This window comes from Pseudomyrmex gracilis, unplaced genomic scaffold (assembly GCF_002006095.1).
Source record: "Pseudomyrmex gracilis isolate BER0280 unplaced genomic scaffold, ASM200609v1 scaffold_26, whole genome shotgun sequence".
Classification (NCBI taxonomy): domain Eukaryota; kingdom Metazoa; phylum Arthropoda; class Insecta; order Hymenoptera; family Formicidae; genus Pseudomyrmex; species Pseudomyrmex gracilis.
This window is the reverse complement of record NW_018020610.1, coordinates 720,925-746,860: the sequence shown is the minus strand read 5'-3', so window position 1 is coordinate 746,860 and position 25,936 is coordinate 720,925. Positions and strand designations below refer to the sequence as shown.

At 38.5% G+C, this 25,936-nt stretch overlaps 3 protein-coding genes and 1 long non-coding RNA gene across 9 annotated transcripts; 3 read left to right on the top strand and 1 right to left on the bottom strand.

The window, feature by feature from the left end:
- Positions 1–203: 203 nt before the first annotated feature.
- Positions 204–16,606, top strand: LOC109852199 (protein lava lamp-like). 3 transcript variants are annotated; one of them, XM_020423132.1, is made up of 12 exons: positions 211–248; positions 341–433; positions 1,675–1,848; positions 2,112–2,474; positions 2,583–2,935; positions 3,072–3,837; positions 4,004–4,112; positions 5,730–5,858; positions 5,973–14,661; positions 15,260–15,423; positions 15,508–15,562; positions 15,741–16,606. In XM_020423132.1, exons 3-12 carry the CDS (start codon positions 1,681–1,683, stop codon positions 15,763–15,765), a joined length of 10,821 nt encoding a protein of 3,606 aa, XP_020278721.1. In that variant the 5' UTR covers positions 211–248; positions 341–433; positions 1,675–1,680; the 3' UTR covers positions 15,766–16,606. The 3 variants fall into 3 exon arrangements, with proteins under 3 accessions (XP_020278722.1, XP_020278721.1, XP_020278720.1); XM_020423133.1 differs by having other exon boundaries at positions 204–433; positions 4,004–4,070; XM_020423131.1 differs by lacking the exons at positions 211–248; positions 341–433 and having other exon boundaries at positions 1,642–1,848.
- Positions 16,607–17,181: 575 nt separating this feature from the next.
- Positions 17,182–21,773, bottom strand: LOC109852204 (arylsulfatase B-like). Of its 3 annotated transcripts, none has more exons than XM_020423148.1 (9): positions 21,724–21,773; positions 20,635–20,821; positions 20,030–20,260; positions 19,749–19,904; positions 19,065–19,332; positions 18,726–18,883; positions 18,501–18,636; positions 17,979–18,388; positions 17,182–17,876 (listed from the first exon to the last, which is right to left on the bottom strand). In XM_020423148.1, exons 2-9 carry the CDS (start codon positions 20,812–20,814, stop codon positions 17,397–17,399), a joined length of 2,019 nt encoding a protein of 672 aa, XP_020278737.1. In that variant the 5' UTR covers positions 20,815–20,821; positions 21,724–21,773; the 3' UTR covers positions 17,182–17,396. The 3 variants fall into 3 exon arrangements, with proteins under 3 accessions (XP_020278737.1, XP_020278736.1, XP_020278735.1); XM_020423147.1 differs by lacking the exon at positions 21,724–21,773 and adding an exon at positions 20,938–21,044; XM_020423146.1 differs by lacking the exon at positions 21,724–21,773 and having other exon boundaries at positions 20,635–21,044.
- LOC109852213 lies at positions 17,622–18,123 on the top strand. Of its 2 annotated transcripts, none has more exons than XR_002249978.1 (3): positions 17,622–17,710; positions 17,825–17,956; positions 18,033–18,123. It is a non-coding gene; the product is annotated as an uncharacterized LOC109852213 (long non-coding RNA). The 2 variants fall into 2 exon arrangements; XR_002249979.1 differs by having other exon boundaries at positions 17,632–17,710; positions 17,796–17,956.
- A 643-nt stretch (positions 21,774–22,416) lies between the features above and the next one.
- LOC109852227 (maltase 1-like) lies at positions 22,417–25,758 on the top strand. The gene is made up of 8 exons (XM_020423192.1): positions 22,417–22,600; positions 22,745–22,932; positions 23,043–23,312; positions 23,411–23,653; positions 23,760–23,945; positions 24,538–24,793; positions 25,042–25,381; positions 25,496–25,758. Exons 1-8 carry the CDS (start codon positions 22,444–22,446, stop codon positions 25,557–25,559), a joined length of 1,704 nt encoding a protein of 567 aa, XP_020278781.1. The 5' UTR covers positions 22,417–22,443; the 3' UTR covers positions 25,560–25,758.
- Positions 25,759–25,936: the final 178 nt, after the last annotated feature.

Genomic DNA, 25,936 nt, shown 5'->3' with positions numbered 1-25,936 from the left:
TACAAAACAATGGTGTATCTTTGTTTATTATTGTCGCAACGCTATAATTCAAAATTCGATCGAGAGCCCATTGTTGCAATTTGTTGTATCAGCAGTCAACAAATTATCGTCGGATAATTCTCAGATCTTGTTCTTCAGAAGATGATGATTGTCGCCGTAACGTGGCGCGCAAGAGTGTACGTCATCTATTTCCGGCTCTGAAAAGTATGGCACGGCGACGGTAACCAAAAGTGGGTTTGCTGCTTTTTGTATGTAAAATTTCGGCGGGAATAATTACAACAAAAATCTGCGAATTACGTTGCTGGAGTTATGAGCGTTTGACGACACGTTCAATTTGCAGCGCCAGGAAGATTGTTCGGCAACAAAGCGACCTAAATATGAGCAGCGACTTGTTACCCACCTGACACTTTTCCGAGCAACGCCAAGTAACGAGGTAAATCAATCGTGATCCAGCTGTGTTCTCGATCCACGTGCGATATGCGTTTTTGCGATCCTGTCTGACAACATTCACAAAAGTGCCAGCAAATGAGACATCAAGAGATTAAGCTCTCGCATTTCTCTCACGTGTGTCTCCGCATCGCGATTACGTCACTTTGCTACGTGTTCAATGAAGTTGATACGTTTGTTGGGGTGCTTATGGTGATGATACATGTATTCGCGTGTATACAATGTATGTACTTTCGAATTTTGCGAGTTTCATTTATTTTTACTTTTTTATATATTGCAATTTCAGATTTCTACATTTTCTAAAACCTGTAATTTTGCGTTCTTCATTACTTTTATCACCAGGCTGCATACAATTCTCGTAGATAACATATTTCATGTGTTTCTGGTTTACTATTAACAAAAAAATCACGTAGAATGGCGTATGGACTAGTTGCAAAGGTCCACTGAGTCATAAGGGCACCAGTAACCATCACCAGTACTATTAACAAAAATAATGCACGTAGTTTTATAGATTTGCAAACTTCAAGAGCAGATATCATATTTTGCTAAGTGTACTACTATTAGAAGCATTGCAGAAAAATTTTATCCTCACAATAAAGAAATATATAGTATATAAAACCAAACAGGAAGAAAAATATGTAATTTTACAGAATTATGTAATAAATAATTATCAGTAGTAAATGAGAAAAAACTAATGGGAACATATACTTCAATAGTGAAATTCATAAATTAATAATACTGCAACTAATAATAATACAAGAAACAAAGTAAAACTACTTTGTTTTAAGAATAATCTAAGACACTGTATAATAAAATCAGAAAAGTAACAATAACAATTTTATGATTTTATACGCCACTTTTAAATTTTTTTTACATTAAAACACTTTTATAATTTTTTAAAATATATTTTACACTGAAGTAAAAACTGAAGAAAAGACAGTTTCCTGTACTAGATATCGCGTAAAAATGATGAAGAATGTGGAAAGTCTTTGTCGAGATCTATGTCGAGACTTAATGCAATTAGTTTACCCCAGTCTAGAACCTAGACTATATCCAATTAGATCTGGAAAATGGAGCAGTGAGTGATACTGTTTTGCCATATTAGAAAAAACTTTCACTGCCATTGATTTTATCGGTTGTTCTTCTTTCACAAAGTGTCTGCAGTTAAATTATTTAGCATAAAAAAATACAATAATGCAGTGGTTTGTGTTGCTTTTGTTTGCACAGTGCATCATGTGGGGTGCATCGGAGGAACCATCAGGCACGATGGAAAGTAGTCCACCCGAGGCTGTGGCACATACAAAAGAGACATGTGAGCAAAACAAGAATCAACTGGAGTCTCTTAAGGAGATCATGATAAGGAATCAACAAAGTTTAAAGAAGAAAGAGGAAGAGGTTCAGGTATGTGAGATTGTTAAAGCAATATATTTCAGAAATCTTGCCTTTTTAAGCATCCGCTTTGCGGCGGATTAACCAAGAGAGATATCTCAATATTTATGTAAACACACACTCGCATTGTTTACTTTATGAATTAAAAGTTTTAAATAAATCTGAAAATGTATTATGTTTTAAAAAAAGTGTTTTTATAATTATCCAAGTTATATTCTTTATTGAAATAAAAGTGTTTGTGTCAACGTGATGGAATCTTATGTAACATTTCCTAGGAATACGCACGAAGATTGTCAAAAATCAAATCTAGAGCAAAGCTATCACGACGTAGCAAAGAAGGAGCCTCATCATCTAAAGATACGGCGCATAAATCTGAATCTCAAACAAAGAATGTGCCGGAGGAAGTGATCGATGATATAAGTCAAGCAAAAACCCCAAAAGCAAAGTCTTCTTTGCTTCAGCGAAAATTGGCTGAAAACAGAAAAGCGTTCGAGCAACGTAGCAGAGAACTAACGGAAACAAAACGGGCAGTGGAAGAAAAAGTGGAAGCCATCAGACAGAAATTAGATGAAACAGATTTAGCTGCTGCAGATCAATTAGCTGCCACACCAATTAGGCCTCTCATGATCACTTCCGATGTAAGTGTATCACATTAATTATATAAACAATTCTTTTCACTAATCTTATTAAATCTAAGAAATAAATATTATATTTAAAAAATATATATTTTTACTTTTTTATTTAAGATGATGGCATCAGTTCAAGCTCAAGACCTTCAAGAAAAGGACAAAAAGATTAAAGAATTGAACAGTAAAGTCCTCGAGCTAGAAGCAACCATTCTCGATCTTCAAGAAAACATCAAAGAAAAGGACTCCGTGATTGATTCCAAGACGAAAGCGGTCACTCTTATGTCTGCAGATCTCTCCAAGAAGGGTAAAACAACGCTGGACACTCTCGAAGACACGAAAGACGAAATGCGAACGATGCAAGAAAATTTTGTCTTAATAGAAACGTCTTTAAAAACTAAAAATACCAGTCTTCTTGAACAATTGCAAGAACGAGACAACAGAATATCAGAATTGGAGCATACAATCACTAGGTAATGTATTTTGATATAACATTATGAATGTGTTTAAAAAAAACAATAAATGTCTATGTAAACTTTACTTTGAAGTGATCTTTGCACACAGATATGTTGATGTTTAATCTCTTTATCTACTCTTTTAATTTTGTAGAATCGAGGACCAACTGAAGGAACAAAAAATAGCTGAAACGGCAAGTGCGGATTTCTCGCGTTCCACTATGGATACTTTAGCGGAAACCAAAGATGCGATGAAATCGATGCAGGAAACTTTCGTTCTTATCGAATCTTCGTTGAAGATGAAGAACGACAATCTTCTTCAGCAACTCGAAGATTACGAGATGAAACTCGCAGAAGCGAGAAACAGAATATTTCAGTTGGAATCGGGTGCTGGCATAGCGGCATCTCCAACGGTCGAGGATCTGCAATTTAAGATAGAGAAATTGGAGCAAAACAACCGGCAGCTTTTAGACGAAAAATACGAGTTGCAAAAAAATGTGGCCGAATTGCAAGATAAGATTATCGCTACGAAATCTGTTCACGGTAACGATGCGATTATTGAAAAAGACAATAGAATAGCGGAACTCGAAAATTTGATAGAGGAACTTAAACACTCGAACGAGTTGTTGAAAGAAGAATCAAAAGCTGAACTGCAGAAGCAGATAACCGACTTGTCGTCTAAGAACGAGGAATATTCCAACAGGATTACCGATCTCGAGAATCAAGTTCACGAAATCGAAACGGAAAGGAACGATATCGCAGCGAGATTGTCAGCCGAGCAAACGGCGCCTAAAGAAGACGACGTGGTCCAAAGGTTGACGAAGGAATTGGAGGATTTAAATAAAAATATGATTAAATTAAAGGCTCAACATAAAAGCAAAGTGAAAAACCTGCAGAAGCAGTTGGATAACTTTAAAATGGTAACTTGTTTTAAAATAGAGTTAATTTAATGTTTTAATATTATTTCAAATGTTTTTTACGATAGTTTTATGCTTGTGTTGGGAACAAATTCGTATAAATTTATACATATATGATGTTAAAAATTTTAAATAAAACTTTTTCTAAAAACTAATGAATTCCGCTTAGGTATCTGATACGAATGCAGAACTCGTTAGACTGGACAATCAAGTGGCATTATTGGAAGAAGAGAAAGGTAATCTTCAGCTGAGTCTGGTAGACTTTGACGAGCTTAAAGGTAGGAACCAGGAAAAATTCTATCGCCGACGTTTCCGTTGTCTTAGTTATATTGTCGGATTTTCAATGCAATCTGTGTTAATATTTTTTTGGTACTTTGTTTTTTTTTTCTTTTTTTTTTTTTTATATCGAACAGCTTGTTTTTTTCCACAATCCCGTTTCCTCTACTACAATAAGCATTCGTCCTAATCGTCGTTGCAATTACATGTACATATTTGTTTTTTGCAAAAGAGAAATCAATATATTGCAAAGAGACAATATCAGTTTTACAAACACGAGTGTACATGACCGGGTGTGTGTAAATGGGTTAAATATCGAATTAATCGCGCAATTTTATCTCCGCGAATACTCACTTTGAAAAATTGTGGAATAAACGATATATTTCAAGGCTAATTGTTTTTGGTGATGGAATCTCTTCGCTCTTTGTGCTCAATTAGAATTTTTTTTTCTATGTGCAATTAAATTGTTCACGAAACAAATTATACTATCTAATCAATAACTGTATAATCAATGACGTTTCTCGATTATCGAGCGTAACATGGTACCTACTTTACTTGTCAAAGTTTGCTACGCACTTATTTATAAGTGTAGATTTATCGTTAGTGCTCCTATCTATCGTTTTCTTAGTATATATGTATTTGATGTTCACACGAAGTACAATTGATTTATTAACATGCATGAATTGCATACATGGTTGCAGTAACGACATTTTTACAGCAACGAATTTTGTTCTCTATATTAGTGCAATCGTTATCACGCACTTTTATTGAGGTAAATCATTTAAGTGAAAGTGATCTTATGACCGCGTATGACTAGCTTTTGGTTTGTTAAGTAAATTAAACAAATAACGAGATTAATTTCTTGATCAAACTAATTCCACATTTACATGTTATATGCTTTTAATGATAATAATAAAAAAAAAAAAAAAAGAAGAATACATCTTGCGATCTAAATACAAAAAGATGTTTTCAAAGAAGATGCACATCATCTGCAGATTCCAGATTTATTTTCGCTCGGGATGAAATATTCGAAATATTCTTCTTCATATTCAGGATTCGATATCTCTAGTATCAGTGTCTAAAAAACTACCGCTTTACTTCTGTCGTATAATTCTGCTTTTTAAACTTAAGAATCTGCGCTGCTATATACTAGGTTCAAATCGAGAAGAGAAACCGGATGGACGAAAACTTTCGCGCGTCTTTCCGATCAGAGAGCCTCCACAGCCATTGGCTGTCAACAAGACCCTTGTTATTACCTGGCAGTACTGAAAAATCTATAGAGTACGTAACGTGAACCTATAGATTTTCGTACCGCCAGAGTAATAACCAAACCAGAGCCCAAGTGTCCCGCCAATTCCGTACGCAACGTTATTCCTACCTCGTACGCTTCCCCTATACGCAGAAAACAAAATTCTCTTCTCGATTTAAATCCAGTACAATTCACCATTTCTTGAACAATTTATAGAAATGGATAATGGAACAGATTGTATAAAAAGTGGAATTGTCTTGCAACAATTTTACTGTGCTTGTCGCTTAACAACTCGCTCGCTTTAAGCTTATTACGAACAAAACTAAAAATTGTACGTATGTTATCGCCAAAATTATACGATCTTGCACAGCTTCGGCAGGAGATTGGCAAGAACGCATTGCTGACCTGGAAAGTAAAGTTGCGTCTCAGACAAAAGATATACAGATGCATATCGAGGCGATCGCCATCTTAGAGAATCAAAAGTTAGACTTGACGCAAGGTAAATGTTTGTCGCAACAATCTGCGCAAAATAAGATCTAGTTTACATTTTTGTAAAAAAAGACGTAAGTTTATATATATATACATTCTGATATTTATGTGTGTCTTCTTTCAGAACTTCATACGGTGAAGCAGGAAGTTTCGGCTCTGGAAGCCGAAAACGCGGAGTCTGAAAATCTTCGAGTGACCGCCGAGATGAAAGTCGTCGAACTGGAGGAGCAGTTGGAAGCTATGCAACAGAGCAAGGAATCGAGGGATAACAAACTCGAGTTTCTGTCCGAGTCCGAATACAACGAGCTTCTGAAGAAACTCGATGCTCTCACCCAAGAAAATTCTGAATTGTACAACAAGTTGAGCAAATTGGAGGAAAAAGGCGCTTCGGACACGGGCTCGACCGAATCCTTCGAAGCCATTCACGTGAATGACAGGAACGATCTGTTGAAGAAGATCGAAGATCTGGAGCAGAAGAACAACGAATTGACGCTCAAGCTAACGAAGGAGAAGGATGGCTCGCACGCCGGTTCCACGGAGTCATTCGAAACTATAAACGATACCGATCGTCACGAGATGCTCAAGAAAATTGAGCAGCTGACGCAGGAGAACAGCGACCTGACCATTAAGTTGAGCAGAATCGAAGAGAAGGGATCGTCCGACACCGGTTCCACGGAATCTTTCGAACGCATACCGGAACATAACGACAACACGACCAAGATTGAATTACTTACTCAGGAGAATAACGAGCTTGTTGTTAAACTTACAAAATTGGAAGAGCAGTTGAGCCAAATGGAGAGTAACGTTCCGTTGGACGTCTGTAAGATCGACAACTTGAATCAGCTTAAAGATGATTTAAGATCGCAGATCGACACGCTCGCACAAGAGAAGCATAACTTGATGGCGGAGATTTCCAATCTTCAGACGCAGGTGACGGATCTAGCGGAGAAGAATAGCAGATTGCAAGATCGCGTAGAAGAGTTGACGACGGAGAATGAGGAATTGGCTACAAATCACACGAAATTAATGAAGGAACGTCTTGACGCGGAGTTGTTGCAGTCGGTGCAGGTGATAGCGTCTAACGATCAAATTAATATTCTAAGAGAGAGGATACAGGTTCTTGAAAAGGAACTGGACCAGATGCAGGAAGCTGCGATAGAACAGTCGGTCAACGTGACGTCGTGCGAAACCGATGACGCGAAGTCGATTGTCAGGACGCTGGAGAGAGAAAAGTATCAGTTGAGAGGAAAAATCGAACAACTGGAGCAGTATAACGATTTACAGCGAGAAGAATTAGTTAAACTAGGCAAGGAGAATGAATCAATGCTCGAAAGACTGAAGCGTTTGGACTGCGACGATTTTCACAAAGAGAGGATGGAACTTATCAAGAAATTGGAAGATCTGTGTAAAGAGAAAGACAACGTTGCTCGTGAGAGGCAGGAGTTGCAGGATCAAATCAGCACTCTCTTACGTAAATCGTCTGAGGAAATATCGGAAAAGCGAAAAGCAAAAGAGACGGTTAGTCAGGAAACACAGACCGTGATCGTAGAATCTTTGGAAGAGGAACTGGAAAACAGTAAATTGTTGATCGCGGAGTATAAAAATCAAATAGAAGAGATGAATTTGAAACTGCAGAGCATGGAGACGGAGTTGCAAGAGAAAACCAAGCAAGCGCTCGAGTTTGAGAAATCGACTGAGAAGCTTGAAGCTTTGGAACGTGAACTGAAGGACATGTTTGCCACCGCGGAAGAATGGAAGTTCAAGTACGAAGATATGCAAGTAAAGATGCAAGCGCTGGAACAAGGAAAGGCGTCGATAGAAGAAACCTTCAAAACTCTGGAGAACGATAACAAAGAACTGTTGGAGACTGTAAAGGCGAAAGATAGAGTGGCGTTTACTTTGCAGGAACAGCTTCAAGACGTTACGAATTCGTTCGAGACAAAGTTGCAAAATGAAATAACGAATGTAACCACAAAAGAAAGCGAAATCGCGGAATTAAAGGCAGAACTTGAGAAGAAAAATCAAGAATTGTATAACAAATACGTGCAGTTGCAAAACGGAATGATTGCAATAGACAATTTGCAAGAGGAATTAAACAATTGCTCGATCAAGCTTAAAGAAAACGATGCCGCAATGTCGTCGCTGTTAGCGGAGATCACGAGACTGCAGAACACAACTCAAGAGAAAGATAACGAAGTTCATGATCTTAAATCCAATATTAGCCAAATCACTGAGGCGTTGCATCAATCAAAGCCACTAACAGAATTCAATGAAATAGTAGAGAATTTACGAGTTAAGGAAACAAATTATATCGAGTTGCAGAACAAATACGAAGAAATCGTGAAGGAAAACAATGAGCTACGGCAAAAGATTGAGGACGTTGAAAACGAATTAATTAAGAAGGAAGAAACAATCGATAGTTTGCTTGTAGCTAAAAAGAATTTGGACGCACAAATTGAAAACTTGAAGAGCAACGAGACCGAAGCTGAAAAACGAATCTGGGAACTGCAAGTGATTTTGGACAATCAAACCGCATACGCTAAGGAACTGCGATCAGAACTGGCGGATGAATACAAGCAGATGGAAGGTCTTAAGAAACAGCACATAGAGGAAATAACGATGCTGAATCGAAGATTGCAAGACGTTATCGAGGAACTGGTCGAGAAAACGCAAGAAAATGAGGCTATGAAGATCAATTTGAAACAGGAAGAGAAGCCGGTAGAAAATATCTTCACGGAAGAAATGAAGATAAAATTGGAAAACAAGATTGCGGAACTGGAAGTGACGCTTGCAGAATCGGAGAATAAATTGCAGGTGCAATCTGATAAAATGAAGAAAATTGTGGCGACTTTCAATAAGAAGAAGGCAGCGTGTCAAGAACTTGAAGCGCGAGTCGCCGAACTCGAAGAGAAATGGACCACAGAGAAAGACGAGAAGGAAGTCAAAAACAAACAAGTACAAGAGGTGGAGAATTCCATGCGGGAGAAGGACAACAAGATCGCCGATCTGGAGGGGAAGTTGGTGCAAGCGCAAAACGACACTGCGGAAGCTCTTACGAGTTCTGACAAATTTTCAAACGAGTGTAGCAGTTTGAAGGAAAAGATAACGATATTGACGGAACAGAACGCGGAGATGGGCGAAGAGATCGAGAGACAACGCGCCGAGATCGAACGAGTCATTGACGAGTTGGCGAGGAAGGAAACGGCGAGGGAAGACATTGCCAGGGAGTACGAACTCTACAAACAGACTACGAACAAAGAGATCGAACAGAAACAGGCGATTCTGGAAGAGATAAAGGAAGAAGCGCGAGAACTGAGAGTGCGCATGCAAGTAATGGAGACCGAGTATGTGGAACAACTTGCCACGATAAAGAATCTGATGGCGGAAAACGGTCTCTTGTCGTCCAAACAGGCGCAAATCGACGAAAAACTCGAAAACGCCGAGAAGGAATCGGAAAAACGTCGTGTCGTGATCGAGCAGTTACAGAAGGAACTTGCAATTATGACAACAGCAGCAACTGGCCAACCTTCGGAATCGAAGGAGGACGACGTCACGCAACATTGCGACCATTCCGAGCAATGTCAGAATCTTGTTCAAGCTTTGGAGGCGCGTCTGCAAGAGCGTCAAGCGGAGATTGAAAATCTGAACAACGAACTGGCCAATTCGTACGGCAATATTGTATTGCTTCACGACCAGTCGCAGAGATACAATAACATGATGATACAGACCGCTCAAGAGCGCTTCAATCAATCACTCATGGATCAAACCAATTCCTTGCAACAGGAAATCGATTCCTTGAAGACAGAGAAAGCTGCGAGCGAACAGAGAATCGCGGAATTGGAATCTGAGTTGGAAGAGTATAAACGTAAGAACGTAGAAAGCAAAGTCGAAGTTCCCGAAACAGCTGAGACTTCTACCCAAAGCGACGAAAAACTGCAGGAGCAAGATGTCGCCGACACATCTGTTGCTTCGGATGTTGATATTTCGGACAAAAAGGAAATAGAGCGACTGGAGAGTTTACTGAACGAGACGGAATTCCGATGTTTCGAGCACGTGAAAGAAATCGATATTTTACACAAGAATTTAGACGAAGAGAGATCGCGCGGCAACAAACTGCAGGAACAGTTTGAAGACTTGCAAAACGAGCTGAAGAGAAAGGAGCATATTCTTTCTGAAAAAAACACGCAGGTCGAATCGTTGATTGTGGAATTAGATAGAATGTCTTTTGAGATCGGCGAATTGATAAAGACGCAGGAACAATATCACACCGCTAGAGCGGAATTAGAAAACTTCCAGCAATTGATAGACGAGAGGAATGCGCAGATAGATTGGTTGAGTGCGCAATTGCACAGGTCGTCTTTCGATCTGAATGAATTGACGGAATTGCGGGAACAGTACCGCGTCGCTTCAGCCGAATCGGAAAAAATGCAGCAATTATTAAACGAGAAGAATGAGCAGATAGATTCGTTGATTGCGGATCATCAGAATGTAATTCAACAGATGAGCGCGCAAATGCAGCAACAAGCGAATGTAGAAGCTCATCTGAGAAAAGAAATTTCATCTAGGGACATCGACATAGACGTGATTAGTGCGGAACTGGCTTCCGCGAAAGAAACTGTGAAAGCGTTGACGGAAGAACGGGATCAGCTAAGTCGCATTTTGGAATCTTCTTCTTGGATTGATGATCTGAAGAGTAAAACACAAAATGTCGACGACATCGATGTAATACGAGAATTACAACAACATGTCTCAGCTATTACAAAAGAGCGGGACATGTTGCAGCTACAGTTGAATGACTTAACACGCACACTGAAAGAATCAGAGATACGTATTAAGACTCAACAATATTTACAAGTTGATCTGCAGAACGCTTTACATGAGAAAGATAGAAGGCAAAGAGATATGATAAGATTCCTGCAACAATTTCAACATGCACCTGTTCCCTCTCAGGAATTGAAAGTGTCCGAAACCTCTTCTGAAAACCAAATGACTGCTCAACAAATCTCAGAATATATTAACGCGGCTATGGAAGAAATGAATCAACCAAAATACGTACAGGCAACACAGGCTTCTGTCGAGAAGAAAGTACAAGACGCGCAGTTGGACATTGGCTCGGGTTGGGACAACGACCCGTCCGAGAAGGTCAACGACGACGAGGACTCTTGTGGCTGGAACACAGAGGAGATTCAATTGAGTGGCGATGAGCATTTGATTTCAGGCACGGAACTAAAATTGCGCATACAAGTGGAAAAGTTGCAAGATGAAATTAGAGATCTGGTAGCGCAGAATGAAAAACTCGTTGAGGAGAACAAAGCGGCGCAGATAAAGAGCGCTAAATTGATAAAAAAAGTCAAAGAGTACAAAGTGCAGATAGAGAGCTTGCAGCAAGAGTTGAAGACGCAGAAGCAAGCTAACAATAGCTTTTTCAATCTGGACACGGCAATAGAAGAGGAACTGAAAGCGCAGATCGCCAATTTGGAAAAAAGTCTCAACGAAATCAAGGAAGAGAAGAAAAATATCGTTGCCGAGAAGGAAGCCTTACTGAAGCGACTGGATGTGCTGGTATCAGCTAACGACAGATACATGGAGATGAAAGAAAAACAGGATATGGAAGTCGAAGTATTGCGAATTCAAAATAAGGAACTAAATAACAAGGTGCAATCCTTAGAATGGCAGTTACAGGAAAATGCAACTATCTCAGAGACTACCTCTACTTTACAACACGAAGACCAAGTGGAATTGTCTGGTGAAGTCGGAAATCAGGTTGATCAACATGGCCAACCCCGGAAAAGATCGGTGGAGTCTGCTGACAATTTCGAAGCTATGTCGAAAAAGTATAAAGAAGAGATAGACGATTTGAAAGACGAGCTGGAGGCGCTCGCGGCCGAAAACGAACAGTTGCAGCACTATTTGGAAGAACAGAGAACAACGATAACGAATTTGGAGTCAAATAAAGCCGACAATACCGAACTGATAGAGAAGGTAAATACCTTGAAGAACCAAGTCGCGCAACTCCAAACCGATCTAGACAAAAGCAAGAAGGAATACGACGTTCTGAGGAAGCAATACGAGCAGAGTCTGATAGATGCGCATGACGAAGTGACAACAATGCGCCATATCAATGATGTTCTCAAGACGGAATCTAAAGAGACGATAGACGAATTACAAGCCAAGATGGAAAATCTACAAGAAGCTTTAAGGGATAAAGAAGATTTGGAAAACAAAATCAAGTCTCTGATGAATTCGGAGGAAAAACTCTCGACCGTTAACACATCTCTGATAGAGGTTACGGAACTGCTTAACGCCAGAGTTCAAGAGGTCGCTGATCTGAAGCAAGAGCTTCAGATTCAGTATGTAGAAAGACAGCAGGCTGAAGCGACGCTACAATCGGAGATACAGAACTTGACGAGAGAATTGGATGAGAAGAAGCAAGAATTGGGAGTCTTGAGACAATTGATCAGCGACAAGGAACACGAATTGGTGCAACAGAAAAATGTGGAAACGGTGAACGCCATTGTTACCGAAGCTACTCAGGAATTGGTTCAAAAACACGCGATCGAGATTGAAGAGAGGAATAAGGAGATACACGATCTGACGCAGAAACTGACGGCGTTGCAATTGACAGTCGACGAGTACACCGAGACGTTGAAAGCTAGCACATCTCAATTGGAAACGCAGCAGGAACAAATAGCGTATCTGAAAGAAGATCTAACGGAACGAAACTCAATAATAGGATCTACTCAAGATGGTATAAACTCGATAAACGAAAAATTGCGAGAAAAGGAACAGGAATTGACACTGTACAAAGAAGAGAAGATAAAGCTCACGGCAGAAATGGATAAGTTCTTAGCTGATCTTCAACGTTTGCAGAGTAAACTGAGCGAAGTGGAAGCAACTACAATCGACATAGAAGAGCACAACGCGCGCATTAGTAAAATGGAGCAAGAAATTCAAGTTCTAAAGTCAGAGAAAGAATCAATCTTGCTGGAATACGATAAGGAGACAAAGACGTACCAAGTTTATCTGGAAAACGATAAAGAGGAAATCGCAGCTTTGAAACGCGATCTGCAAGAGAAGACCGAGCAATTGCACTTGGTGAACTCGCAGTTGTGCGCCAAGAAGAACGAACTCGAACAAATCGAGACCGCGATGAGTAACAAAGATTCTTTGTTGGACGTTGCGAATCAAAAACTGAATGAGAAACGAGTCGAACTGGAGATGCTGCGTAACGAACAAAGTTTTCAGACAACCGATAATCTTTCTTCTGTGTCTAAGATAGATAAAGACGACGACGCCAATCTACAAAGCACAATAGACGAACTTAAAGCGCAAATGGAAGCCAAGCAGCAAGAATTGGAGCATCTCAAATACATTTTGAGCGAGAGCACGTATCCAACGATTATTCAACAGATGCAAGATAGAATCAATTGTTTGTACAACGAAAAGATCACGTTAGAATCAACTTTGCAAGCGACTACCCAGACCTTGACGGAGAAGCAAGAGCAAGTGAATCTTCTAACGCAGTGTATACACGGACAGAGTCACGAACATATTTCTAAGGAGGAAATGGGTTCGCTCTCCAGAGATCGAAGATCCGTGCACGATCAGGAGGAGATCGGCAGGTTGCAGAACGAGGTGCACGCGAAGGAGCAAGAGATCAACGAATTGAAGTACATCATCGCCGAGAAAGATTCGCAATTGAGTCTTCAAGCGACCATGGAACCGCAGTCGGACGACTTCGAGCTGCGTGAGACGATACAAAGACTGACGGGAGAATTGTACGGAAAAGAGCAGGATGTTCAGGGATTAAAATCGACTATTGCGGAATTGGAAGAAGAGGTTCTGCGTCTCAAAAACTTTGAAAGGCTTTCTGAAGAGAGCAGAAACGCCATCGAGAGGCTAACTTCGGAGAAAGAGCAAATTCGCGTCGAGGCTGAAGAATTCTTGAGGAAGGAATTGCATACGAAAGAATTGGAGATCGGCGAAATAAAGCAAAAGCTGTCGGAGGAGAATAAGAAGTTAATGTCGGAACTTCAATTGAGAGACAATGATATCGAGAATCTAAAGACGCAGTTGGAACAGTTGCGAGTAGTCGCCACCGAACGAGGCGACAAGTTGCAGAAAAAAGAGGACGAACTTATGCACGTATTCGACGATCTGGCCGAGAAAGAAAGAAGACTGGCCGAGCTGAGTATTACTAAAGACGCGGAACTTCACAATCTCAAAATGCAGATTCGCGAGAAGGATGCGCGTGTGGAGGAACTCGTTACGTTGTCCATGGAAGAGGCGAAACGAGCGGACGAACTAAGACAGACCTTAACAGCCCAAGAAGAAGAGATAAACAAGTTGAAGGAGTTGCTAGAGCAGAAGGTATCGGAATACGAGATGATACAGCACGCCTTGAAGAAAGATGTGTCCGTCATCGAAGCGGCGATACCGAAGAGCGATTCGGAAACCGCTGAAACGGCCGGAGATAATAAGGAGACCGTTTCCAGCCAGTTGGATTTCGCGCTATACATGCTTCATCAAAGAGACGTCAGATGCGAAGAGCTGACCCACGAGCTGATGCAGTTGCTCGAGGAACGCGACACGTTGCAGCTGCGTTTGTCAAATGCGATACGAATAAACGAAGAGCTCAGAAAAGAAATAGGTAACATCGAAGAGAGTCCAGCGAAAGATTCATCATCGGCCTCACAAGCGTTGCTTGAACCTGTCGTAGAACAACCCTCGCCTTCGAAATCCGAAGGTCCGGTTGAGATAGCGAAAGAAGCCATCAGTGCCCCGCTCGAGGACAAGGAAGCTCTTAGCGTGAAGTGAGTAAAACTGTTTTTTTCAATCATGTAATCGAAAAATGCGTAAATATTGTTAGGTACATGTAGTTTTGCAGTTAGTCGCAGAAGAGATTTAACGCTATGTGCATATATTTCTCACAGTATTTACAAGTCCCTCAATTAGTTCTTTTGTTGAGCAAATTAGTATTTTTTTTTTATTCTAGAGAGAGAATAAGAAAAAACAAAAAAAACTTACGCAAGACAGCTTGTTCACGTTTAATAATCAGTTTTCCGTCGAACTAATCGAGTTGTTTTCCATCCTAGTCGCTGATACATTGCTTCTCATTGGCGTGAATGACGGAGTCGCCTTTAAAGTGATCATTACGGTCGTATTGTAAACTATAGTCGGAAGTTTCATTGTTTTGTCGTCCTCTAAAGTAGAAATCGAAATTGCTTCTTCGTTTAGGTTGTTTACTTGATGTATCTTACCGAGTCCAAGTAACGTTGAAAGAAGATACTCGTTCTTTAACATGATGTTTGAATGTCTCACTCATTCTCTCTCTCTCTCTCTCTCTCTCTGTCTCTCTCCGCGTAATTGTAATCCGCTTGCAGCTTGGATACATGCTAGTTTTCCCCTTAGGTTGTCGCAGTTGCATTCGGTCAGCCATTCAAAGGACGTGCGATTAAAAGACGAACGGGAGTTAAGGCATACGCAGCAAATGTCTTTATTAGCGCATAGAGACGTTTTAAGCACATTGCCTCCCGAAGCAGCCGCGAGGCTTGTCAACGCTAATTACACACTCTGTAGGTATTCACTGACAAGTCGAAGCAAATATTATTAGACGCGCGTAAATTGCGTGATAATACTAATCAATTGTTTGTTCACAGCTCGGGACGTTCAGAGCCAATCGAGCGTTCTCTTGAACTGGTTGTGGGGCAAGAGGTGAGTCGTACGAAATGTGTGCTCTTTTTTTTTTTTTTTTTTTACAACTCTTTCATGAAATTATCAATTTTACATTTTTACGTCATAAGTTACGTCCCGTCAGAGATCTCGTTGTTCTTCTCCAGGACGTAGCAAAGATGATATCTCGTTAATATCATGTGATGTGTGATGATTTTAGCACGCCGAAGGTGGTGCACATGTGATGAACGAATAGCGGGAGTGGAATGGCCAACGTTTTTGCCTTTTAGAGACATTCCTGCCAAGTGCCAACTGCCAAGACTTATTTCTGCAGTTAACTATCGCGTAGTCGGTGCAGTCTGTATTGTATTTTTTAAGTGATAATATCGTTTACTCGCTGACGGTTATAAGGAATTGCTTCCTGTGTGAGTACATATTGCAGAATATATAGAGTTGGGAAAAGAAATATTTTTTAAATCACATGTACAGAGTGTAGGTAGTGCTCGTTCTCGAAAAAAAAAAGTCGCTCCTCTTCGAGAAAGAAGAGAATACGGGGAGTAGACTAAAGTGTATTATAACGTTGTATAGAGCTAAAGTGCGCGAAACTTATGATGAACCTTAAAACCTTATTTTAAATATATGCTTTTTTTTTTTTTTTTTTTTAATGCGGTGACTAAAAATTATGTACACCAAACTCTGCGTCAAAATTATTGTATCGGAATTCCGCGTTACAATATGCGCGTGTATGTCAGAAAGTCTCATTTCTTAATTGTAAAGTTGTATATCTTTTTTTGTGTAAATTATCTAAGATTGTCTTCTCCGACTTTCCAGGTGCAATTGTACTTTTAGTCACATACACACATACACACATACACACACACATACACATACACAATAAAAAAAAACCGCGAGAGACAAATCTTAGATAATGCGGAAAAGTTATTTGCGATTGTAAATTATTCTATTCTATTTCCATAAAATTTTGTACAGAGAAAGAGAAGAATTAATAAAAATTAAAAATATGAAACAAGACACATTTCCTCTAGTTACAAACTATACTAAGCGCAATGTAATTGAAAATTATGTGTGTTTTTTTTTTATAAATTTATTATCCTGATGACACGAATTATTATATTAAAATGAGTTTGTTTTTCGTGTTCAATTCTTGAACACGAAAAAAAATTCCAGAACTGTTAATTAAAAAAAACTGGGTTATGAGTAACAATGAAAATACAAAAAAAAATATATTCAAAAAGTGTAGTATATATATACTTTGGTCACGTGTTTCTTTAAAAACGTTGTTAAAAAACGTGACCAAGGTTACGCGCTCAAAGGACGCGAGGAACTACCGTTCTTTTGATTATGTATATAAAATAAAAGTTTTAAGGTGATATATAAAGTTTTGGAGATTTGAGGATATAATATTCTATTCTAGATTTCAACAAATGAAGAACACGTAATAAGAAAAGTATGTAAAAATATAATATTGTATATGTAAAAGTTTTGAATATATATATAACCTTGTATATATCTTATCTATACAAGCGTGTATATGTATATATGTATACATGTATGTACACGATACAATTATTTTTTAAGTACAAACTGATAATTAATGATATTACAAACCATTAAGATTTTAAATAAATAGCGCATAAAAACAAAACTGTAAAATATAAAAAGAAGAAAACTTAAAAATCGCATATTATCGTGTAATAGGAAAAAAGTAATAAATACGCTTACTTGAGCAGAAATTCTTTCTAACGTGATGTATTGTAATAACACGCGCACATGTAAAATTTGTACTAGATCGTATATTTTTTCTAGGTGCTCCATCTAACACGCTCATAAATCGTCATGAGATCTTCAAGATTTGTCACATCAGAGTTTTGAGCGCCTTTTCGATTGTATTGATTGTACTAATTTCGTTAAAATGTACCATTTTTGAGTTCAGCTCGTACAACACGTAGCTTTCTTCTACGCGAGAATTTTCGTGCAGACATAACTTTAAAGAGCGAAAGAGTATAAATATCGTTATCCCGGTGACGATTAAGACGAGGGATGCCAACACGAATGACAAGACTGCGGATCGGTTACTACCGCGTGTTTTGCAAAGAACCAAGAACGGTGGATCGTTCCAACAACTCCAAGTGTTGTTCCAATGCGTTGGATTCGCTCGGGCGTCACGAGGTTTGTTATTAGGTGGCACTACACTCGATCTGTAATGTTTCAAGTGCTTTTGCATCAGTACTTTTATTATATTTACCATGCCAAGGTGTAATGCTTCGTTTCTCATCTCGCAAGGATCTCTGTTTACATCAAAGATACATGGTGATGCCGAGAAATTGCACGGAACCTAAAAAACATTATGCAAACTCTATAATTTATTTCGATCAAGAAAAATAAGAAAAATGCATTTCGCCCGAAGTCTAATAAGTTAACAAATTTCCTATCTCACCCTTTCCTTTTCCGTCACGTTGCAATGGATTTCCGCTTCTTTTCTTAATTGCAGAATCTTCGCCGGTGTCAGTTTATCAATTCGATCGACGCGCTTCTTTCTGATTTTTGATAATCGTCGATTTGTTCGCACCGAGGTGATGGCAGCTCCAGCTTTGCTCTCCAATACTCTCTCGGGAACGTACCGCGGACGAGATTCGTCAAGCGACCGACCGGAATCACCCAACCAGGTGAAACGTGACGACTTGCTCGTACCGTTTACGAACTTCCAGTTGTGATAAAAAATGACCTCGTATCCTTCAATGTCGTCAATGATTAAGGGCACGTACCTTCTTGTAAACGTATTCAATTTCATACTCAATTCTGGCCACATGTTGAAGCCATCGACAGAAATGTTTTCCTCGCTCACGCCTATGTAAAAATAAATTTTTATCGGTTATTCTCTTTTTTTTTCAGGAGTTAACTATCTTTGTAACAATGTTTTTACATCAGAGATAAAGAGAAAGTTACTTTACTCACTAACCGGCAACAAACAACAAAGTGGGCAGCCAATCACTTACAAACATCAAGGTGTTCGAGACTCGTTCGCGTTCTTGTATCAAAGGACTCCAAATTGCGGCCACCCCTCGCACACCACCTTCCCAAGGAGACGCCTTTATCTGAAAATTTTAATCGAATTACCTGGTATTACAAGAGTCATATGTATTTTTTAAACAATTAAACTGTCGTGTCAATTGTATACACTCACACCACGAAGAGGATAATTACTGCCGTAATTTTGCCAGATACCGTCAGTCGGTGCTCCGTTATCGGACATAAAGAGAACGATACTATTTTCCAACATTCGACGATTTTTCAGAGCTTCCATGACCTCGCCAACGCTCTGATCCAATTTAGAAACCATAGCTGTGCGAACGAGAAACAATGCGACACTTTGAATGTATTTGAAATATATTGTACAGCGAATTGTTATGTTATTAAAAATATCGCAGCGAAAAAGAGTGTGCGTTTGATGTGAGTCATTATTTTTTTTTCTCTCTCGCCGAGAGAGGCGTATCTCAAATTTGTATTTGAAAATATATCACACTTGCGTAAATTTTTCTCTCTGGATTCTTGATGTACGAAAACTTGGCGATTTCTTCCTCGGGAGCTTGCAACAATCCGTTTCCGCTGTGCGGGGCAAGATGAGACAAATACAAGAACATTGGATCGTTCGGATTGTGAGCGTCGATTATCCGCACAGCTTCCTCGGTGAAGAGATCCGTCGAATATTTGCCCGCCGTGTCCCACGCGACCGACATGTTTCGTCTCATATCGAATCCGCGTGCAAATCTTTCTTCGCCAATTTCCGCGACCTAAGATGGTTTTTTTATTTATTGTTCGCTCTTTTCTTACAGAAATTGATTTTTCGATGTGGTCAAAAAATCACTTTGAGAAGATTAAAATCACTGTTTACCGCTTTTATTACTCAAATATTATTTTGGCCACAAAGACAATAAATTTTTGTAAGAAATCTTGTCTAAACTTCGTACAAGATTTTTGTTCTTTTTTATTTATCAGATTTTTTTTTTAACTTTTTCATTATTGCTACAAGCGCTTTGAAAGTTCGTTCAGAATATACTGCAGGCGCCTGTAGACACTCAACCGATATCGCACAACTTTTACACATTTTACACGGAACTTTTATAATTTGCGCCCGAAAAGTTTCGCGCCGTCCGTCAGGCGCGCTCTGCATTAGATCTTGCCGCGGCAAACGAGTTAATTAACTTACTGACTCTGTCGCAACGTGGCTATAATAGTCCTGAAAACCGTTCCAGCAGCCGAAATGCGTGTCGAAACCGCGAAAGGTCGGAGTGTACTCCTTCTTGTGCGAACCCAAGTGCCACTTGCCTACTATGTGCGTCTTGTAACCGACTTCTTTCAAATACTGTAACAAAATATCAGATCTGATATCTCGATTTTAAGACAAGTGTGTTAATTTGATGTTGTAAAAATTTTCACGATTTTTGTTATTTTGCATTGCGCAACAGCTGAGACGGACTTTGAGCATACCTGTGGCAATAATTTTTCACTCAACGGAAGACCACGTGGCTCCGACGGATGAATAACGTCGTGTTGCATGCCCAAATGAAACGCGTACTTTCCGGTCATTAAAGACGATCTGCTCTGCGTGCCCAGCGGTAACACGTAATGACGATTCAGAATGACTCCGTTGTACGCGAGCGCGTCAATATTCGGTGTCAAAATCTGATTCGATCCATGAAAGCTTACGTCGTTCCAACCCTGAAAACATGACACGCGTACAAATGTGACGAGAACGAAATGTCTTTGATCTTTGATGCTTGACCGCCTACTTTTTCTGCGTCTTTCAGTTTGCGCAAGTTTATTGTTACAAATAAACAGATATTGTTGAAAAGAGAAAAAAAATTATTGTATTATAATAAAATAATATAAACGAGATATAAAAATAATGTATGTGGGCGTATATTTTATATATGTTATTTTATATATTAAATCTATATTATAAAATATAAAATGTATATATTGTACTCTCTATACACGTTTGTATATAAATGTAAAAACATATTGTATATAGAACACATTTGATGTAAATTTTTTGAAAGGTGTAGACGAAAATACACCGCGCAGTTACTCACCATATCATCCGCGAGGATGATCACAATGTGAGGTCTTTTTCGTTTTTCTTTGTTATATCGCACGTTATTCGTATAATCGTCATCGTTTGATGTCGACGAAGTTGCAACCGCGATAAACAGTCCAACATAATCTACAAGACACAGCGCGGCGAGCAGCTTCACCAAGAAGAACTTGCTCATCTGGAAACTTGACGCAACTAGAGATTAGGATCATGTCGTAAACCTCAGTACGGTTTCGAAACTTTGTCAGAAGTAGACTTATTGTCTAGGATTTAGCACAGTGTAAAATTATGAAATACATACATAAAATATAAAATAGACAGAAGTTGAACAATACGCTGTGCCTAGTCTGTGAATAACTTCTCGCTTTATGTAATAATATCTGCAAGCAGTATTTGTCAGATGCTTTTAAAGGGGTATTATACTTTCGGAAGAAATTTAACATACACAATATTTAATATTGCACTTGAAAACACATAATATTGTTATGAAAAACAATACGTAAATAAATATTCTCTTCATATCTCTTTCTCGCTTTCTCATTATCAGCGCATAGATTAGCTACCTAGTATTGAAGATAATACAGTCCACAAGGTCAACAATATTTTTCCTACAATTCCATCCGCGCAGTTCTTAAAACTCAAAGAAAAATTATCTTTATGCAGTAGTAGTACACTTTTTTAAACTTTTTATTGAACACGTTTTTGTTACATGTAAAGAGATCAGCAGAATTCACAAATTAAATCGAAATATTCGGGGAATCACACACTATTAAAATCAAACATTTACTTTATATCACTATCGTATCTCTATCGTATCTTTACCACTTGGAAAATCACTCTCGGAAATTATCGCTTCTTTAGAAAATATTTTCTCTTTTTTTTAAAGCGAGCACAATTCAATTTCAGAGTTTAATTGTACACATTTAACATTTAATTTCTTATGTGTGCTAGTCTCTTGTATATATATTATGTGAATGTTAGCTATATATATTAAAAAAAAAAAAATAAATTTGCAACATATGTATCGAAAAAACTATATAATAAAAATTATAAAATACATGAGAACAAAAAGAAAGAAGCTTTTTACCTGTAATTGTGTGTCTAGTGTGAATAGTCACGACTCACATGTACGAAGGCTTATACTGAAATGTACCGACAAACACGACGGGGGAATTTTGAATAGCAAGCATCGTAACCACATCGAAAGTTCGCGATCTTGATATTGGCCACGTTAAACAGAGTTCAGCGCTTTCTGCTTATTGTTTGCAAAAAATCTATTTTTCTGGATTTATTGTAAATGCAGAATTCGCTCTTTTTTTTCTTGTCTTCGTTAAAAGGAAAAGAATCAAGAAAAAATACAATTTTTTTTCAAAACAAATTTATTTAAACAATTTTTTATTTTGAAACATTCTCTTCGAACAAATTTACTTTTTTAACATTTTCTTATCAAAACACACGAAGCTGAATATGTAAACTGAATCGATAAATAAATCGGTTTTTCCGACCGTGAGATAGAATCAATTATAAATCTATGAAATTCACGGAGCACTTATGTTTAATCGCAAATTACAATAACATGAATTCTTTTCAAACACACACATACACACACACACACACGTTGGAGATAAATGTTTTCGCAATCTCTTTGATCAATAACACTTATCTCGATAAAAAATTGCATTCTCAGATTTATATCGCTGATTTTTCAAATTTCAGACAGTATTGTAAGATAGTTTATCGTGCATTTTTATAACGCATCTTCTATATAAGTAATCTAAACTTACGATATACATTATCAGTCACCAACATGTCGCGAGCGACGTGTGCGTGGATTGTTCTGCTTCTTGCGAGCAACACATTCGCTGTAATCAAGAACAAAGGATGGTGGAAAAACACCGTGTTCTATCAGGTTTATCCGCGAAGTTTCATGGATTCAGATAACGATGGCGTAGGCGACTTGAAAGGTGAGTATCTGAAGAATGGCATTTTTCTATAGACTTTTCTTTTGTTCGTGAGATAAAATTGCAGGTGTGTGAAAAATCCTCGCGTATTGTACAAACACTTCGGTTTTTACAATACTTCTCTCTTTCATATTTTGTCCCAACTAGGAATAACTTCGAAATTACAACATTTCGTGGACTCGGGAATAGGCGGAATCTGGCTGTCGCCGATTTACGCGAGCCCGATGGTCGATTTCGGATACGACATATCGGACTTTAAGGACGTCGACAAAAGATTCGGCACGATGCAAGATCTCGAAGAGTTAATCGCTAAAGCGAAGAAACTCGGTGTGAAGGTAAAAAAAAAAAAAAAATAAACTCCTAGAGATATTCTTTCTTCTCTTTCGGTCTGTTTCCTCTGTTTTGTCTTCAAGAAAATGTAAAACGCACTCTGAATATTTCAAAGGTGATTCTGGATCTGGTCCCGAATCATACTTCCGACAAGCACGAGTGGTTCCAAAAAAGTCTCGTCGGCGAGGGCAAGTACAAGGATTATTACGTATGGAAAAACGGCAAAAATAATAACAGATTACCGCCCAACAACTGGATCAGCGTGTTCAGCGGTTCAGCTTGGAATTGCAGCAATTCCGTTCGCAATCAGTGTTACTTCCATCAGTTTGATTACAGACAACCGGACTTGAATTACAGCAATCCTGAAGTGAGAGACGAAATGGAGGTGCGTAATATTTTTTTTTTATTACCAAAGACTGAATCGTAACAAAAATGAACGTCTTGAACGACAGTGGTGGTTCATCTAACTTTTTTTTTTTTCAGGACGTAATCAAGTACTGGCTGCGAAAAGGCATCGACGGATTCCGCGTGGACGCCATTCCGCACTTGTTCGAAAATTCGAACTTCCCGGACGAACCGAGAAGCTACGCGCCAGGAGCCACCGAACGAGATTACACGTATTTAGATCACATTTACACGAAAGATGATCAGCGCACGTACGATATGGTTGCGAGCTGGCGAAAAGTCCTGGATGATTATGCAGATTATCACAATGAGGACGAAAAAGTAAGTACATTGTATTTTTCTTCGACGTGCATTGTAAAATTTTTTATTTAGTTAACGATATCGAGAAACAAAACGATATACGTTTGACGAATGTGCTTTAACTCAGGTAATGATGACCGAGGCTTACACTAATTTGGCGAACACCACGAAATATTACAAATTTGGTGCTCAAGTGCCTTTCAACTTCAAATTCATTACCGACGTGAACAACAACTCCAAGCCAACGGAATTCAAACGCATCATCGATGACTGGATGGCTAACACACCCAGCGATGGAAGCCCGAATTGGGTGGTAAGCAGAATCACATTTATATGTTAATTAAAAAATTCATAATTAACGTTTATTTAAACATTGCAGTCAAACGTTTCGATCCTTGTATCGGATCTTTTTCAGTGACAATTATATAGATGATAGGTTGCACATCAAATGTAGAGAATATTTGAAGAACTGATACCGTGTTTCAATGAAAAAGATACGAAGATCGTATCGATCGAAACGTTTGACTGCAATATTTAAATAAATCACGTTTTTGTACATAAACATCCAGTATTTTAGCTTGTACTGGCCTTATTGATAAATAAACTTACTTAACAAGAGCGATCACACGACTTAGATAAAACTCTCTCGAAATCTACAGTCATTGCACTTATCTTGATGATCGATAGCTTAGATCTTTAAAGGCATTTTCACTAGTCACGTATATTTTTTATCTTTTGATTCCGTGATTTCGCAATTAGATTATATAATAAAGATTCTAAAATTTGCAAAAAAACAACATTTTCGCATTCAAATGACACGTTATGTCATATATGTACAACGGATATGAAATGAGATAACGAGATATTATTGTGTACATCGATAATGAGAGACAATAATCTTCTAGATGGGAAATCACGATCGCAGCCGAACTGCGTCTCGTTATCCTGGAAGAGGAGATCAGATGACGATGCTGGAAATGATACTGCCTGGCGTTGCGGTCACGTACAATGGCGAAGAAATCGGCATGCTGGACAAACGAGACATATCCTGGGAGGACACGAAAGATCCTCAGGCTTGCAACGCGGGCAAAGACAAATATCAGAGTCAATCGCGCGATCCTAATCGCACACCGTTCCAGTGGGACGGCACGATAAACGCTGGTAACTTATCCCATAACGCAAGAAATAATGAATTAACTTATACTGTAAGAAATAATCAATTCACTTCAAGTTGATATTTGATGCTTTCGCGGTGTGTAGTATTAACATACAAAGATGTTTTTTCGGGTTTGAACCGCGTTAGTGTCATTTTTATACCGACGTTTCGTGAACATTACAGCTCACTTCATCAGGGTTTGAAGAGCAGCCTGATCACTTCAAGTTTTTTTTTTTTATTCTCATTTTCCAAGGTTTTAATAAAGGCAATCGCACGTGGCTTCCGGTGCATGAAAATTACAAGACACTCAACTTGGCAAATCAAAAGGCGGCCAAGGAATCGCACTATAAAATCTACACTTCTTTAACCACACTCCGTCGAACTAGACTGGCGCTTCAACGTGGCACGCTTAAAACTTTGGTACAAAATAACAACAAAGTCTTGACGGTGATTCGACGTTACGGTGTGGACAGTGTAATACTCCTCATGAATTTCGACGATAAAGTCGCACAAGTGGTCAATTTGTCAGGCGAGGGACTTCCGTCCATACTCACGGTTAGAGTTGCCACTATCGGTTCTCCGGTCAAAGCTGGGTAAGAACAAAAATATTTTCTAATTTAATATATAAAAGACTGACGTTATACATATGTTGCAATTCGTAACGTTAATTAATTCTGGAACAATGATAACAAAAATATTTATTTCAGAACGACTGTAAAAACGCAAGCAGTGAATCTGCCTGCCAAAGCTGCTCTCGTTCTCATTTCGTAATCTGTACGTTATTGAAGAATATATAATTTAACTCTCGTCACGTAAATTACAGCAGCATTTAAAGTATTAATGTATACATATATTGTGTATATAAGAATATATTTCTTAATATATTTATATTATGTAATATAATTTACTTACATATCTCAAGTTTATACGACATGACCAATTGTCAAAAAATAAATGTACATTCTAATAATTTTGCTATTATAATGAGAGAATCTCATAATGAGATTTTCTTTTTTTCTCTGTTACATAATAAAATATCTTATATAATTATTGTAGTTTTATATATTATAATTATTGTTTTGCTTATACTGACTTTAACATTACAAATGACACTACACGCTAATTAACTGAGGCAAATCGTATGTCGC

Coding starts and splice junctions, on each gene's coding strand:
- LOC109852199 (XM_020423131.1), top strand. CDS start 1,642: ATGCAGTGGTTTGTGTTGCTTTTGTTTGCACAGTGCATCATGTGGGGT. Junction 2,936..3,071: donor TTGGAGCATACAATCACTAG/GTAATGTATTTT, acceptor TTAATTTTGTAG/AATCGAGGACCAACTGAAGG. Junction 4,113..5,729: donor AGACTTTGACGAGCTTAAAG/GTAGGAACCAGG, acceptor GATCTTGCACAG/CTTCGGCAGGAGATTGGCAA.
- LOC109852204 (XM_020423148.1), bottom strand. CDS start 20,814: ATGAGCAAGTTCTTCTTGGTGAAGCTGCTCGCCGCGCTGTGTCTTGTA. Junction 19,905..20,029: donor GTGAAAAATTATTGCCACAG/GTATGCTCAAAG, acceptor ATTTTGTTACAG/TATTTGAAAGAAGTCGGTTA. Junction 18,637..18,725: donor GTAATTATCCTCTTCGTGGT/GTGAGTGTATAC, acceptor TAAAATTTTCAG/ATAAAGGCGTCTCCTTGGGA.
- LOC109852227 (XM_020423192.1), top strand. CDS start 22,444: ATGTCGCGAGCGACGTGTGCGTGGATTGTTCTGCTTCTTGCGAGCAAC. Junction 23,313..23,410: donor AAGTGAGAGACGAAATGGAG/GTGCGTAATATT, acceptor TTTTTTTTTCAG/GACGTAATCAAGTACTGGCT. Junction 24,794..25,041: donor GGACGGCACGATAAACGCTG/GTAACTTATCCC, acceptor TCATTTTCCAAG/GTTTTAATAAAGGCAATCGC.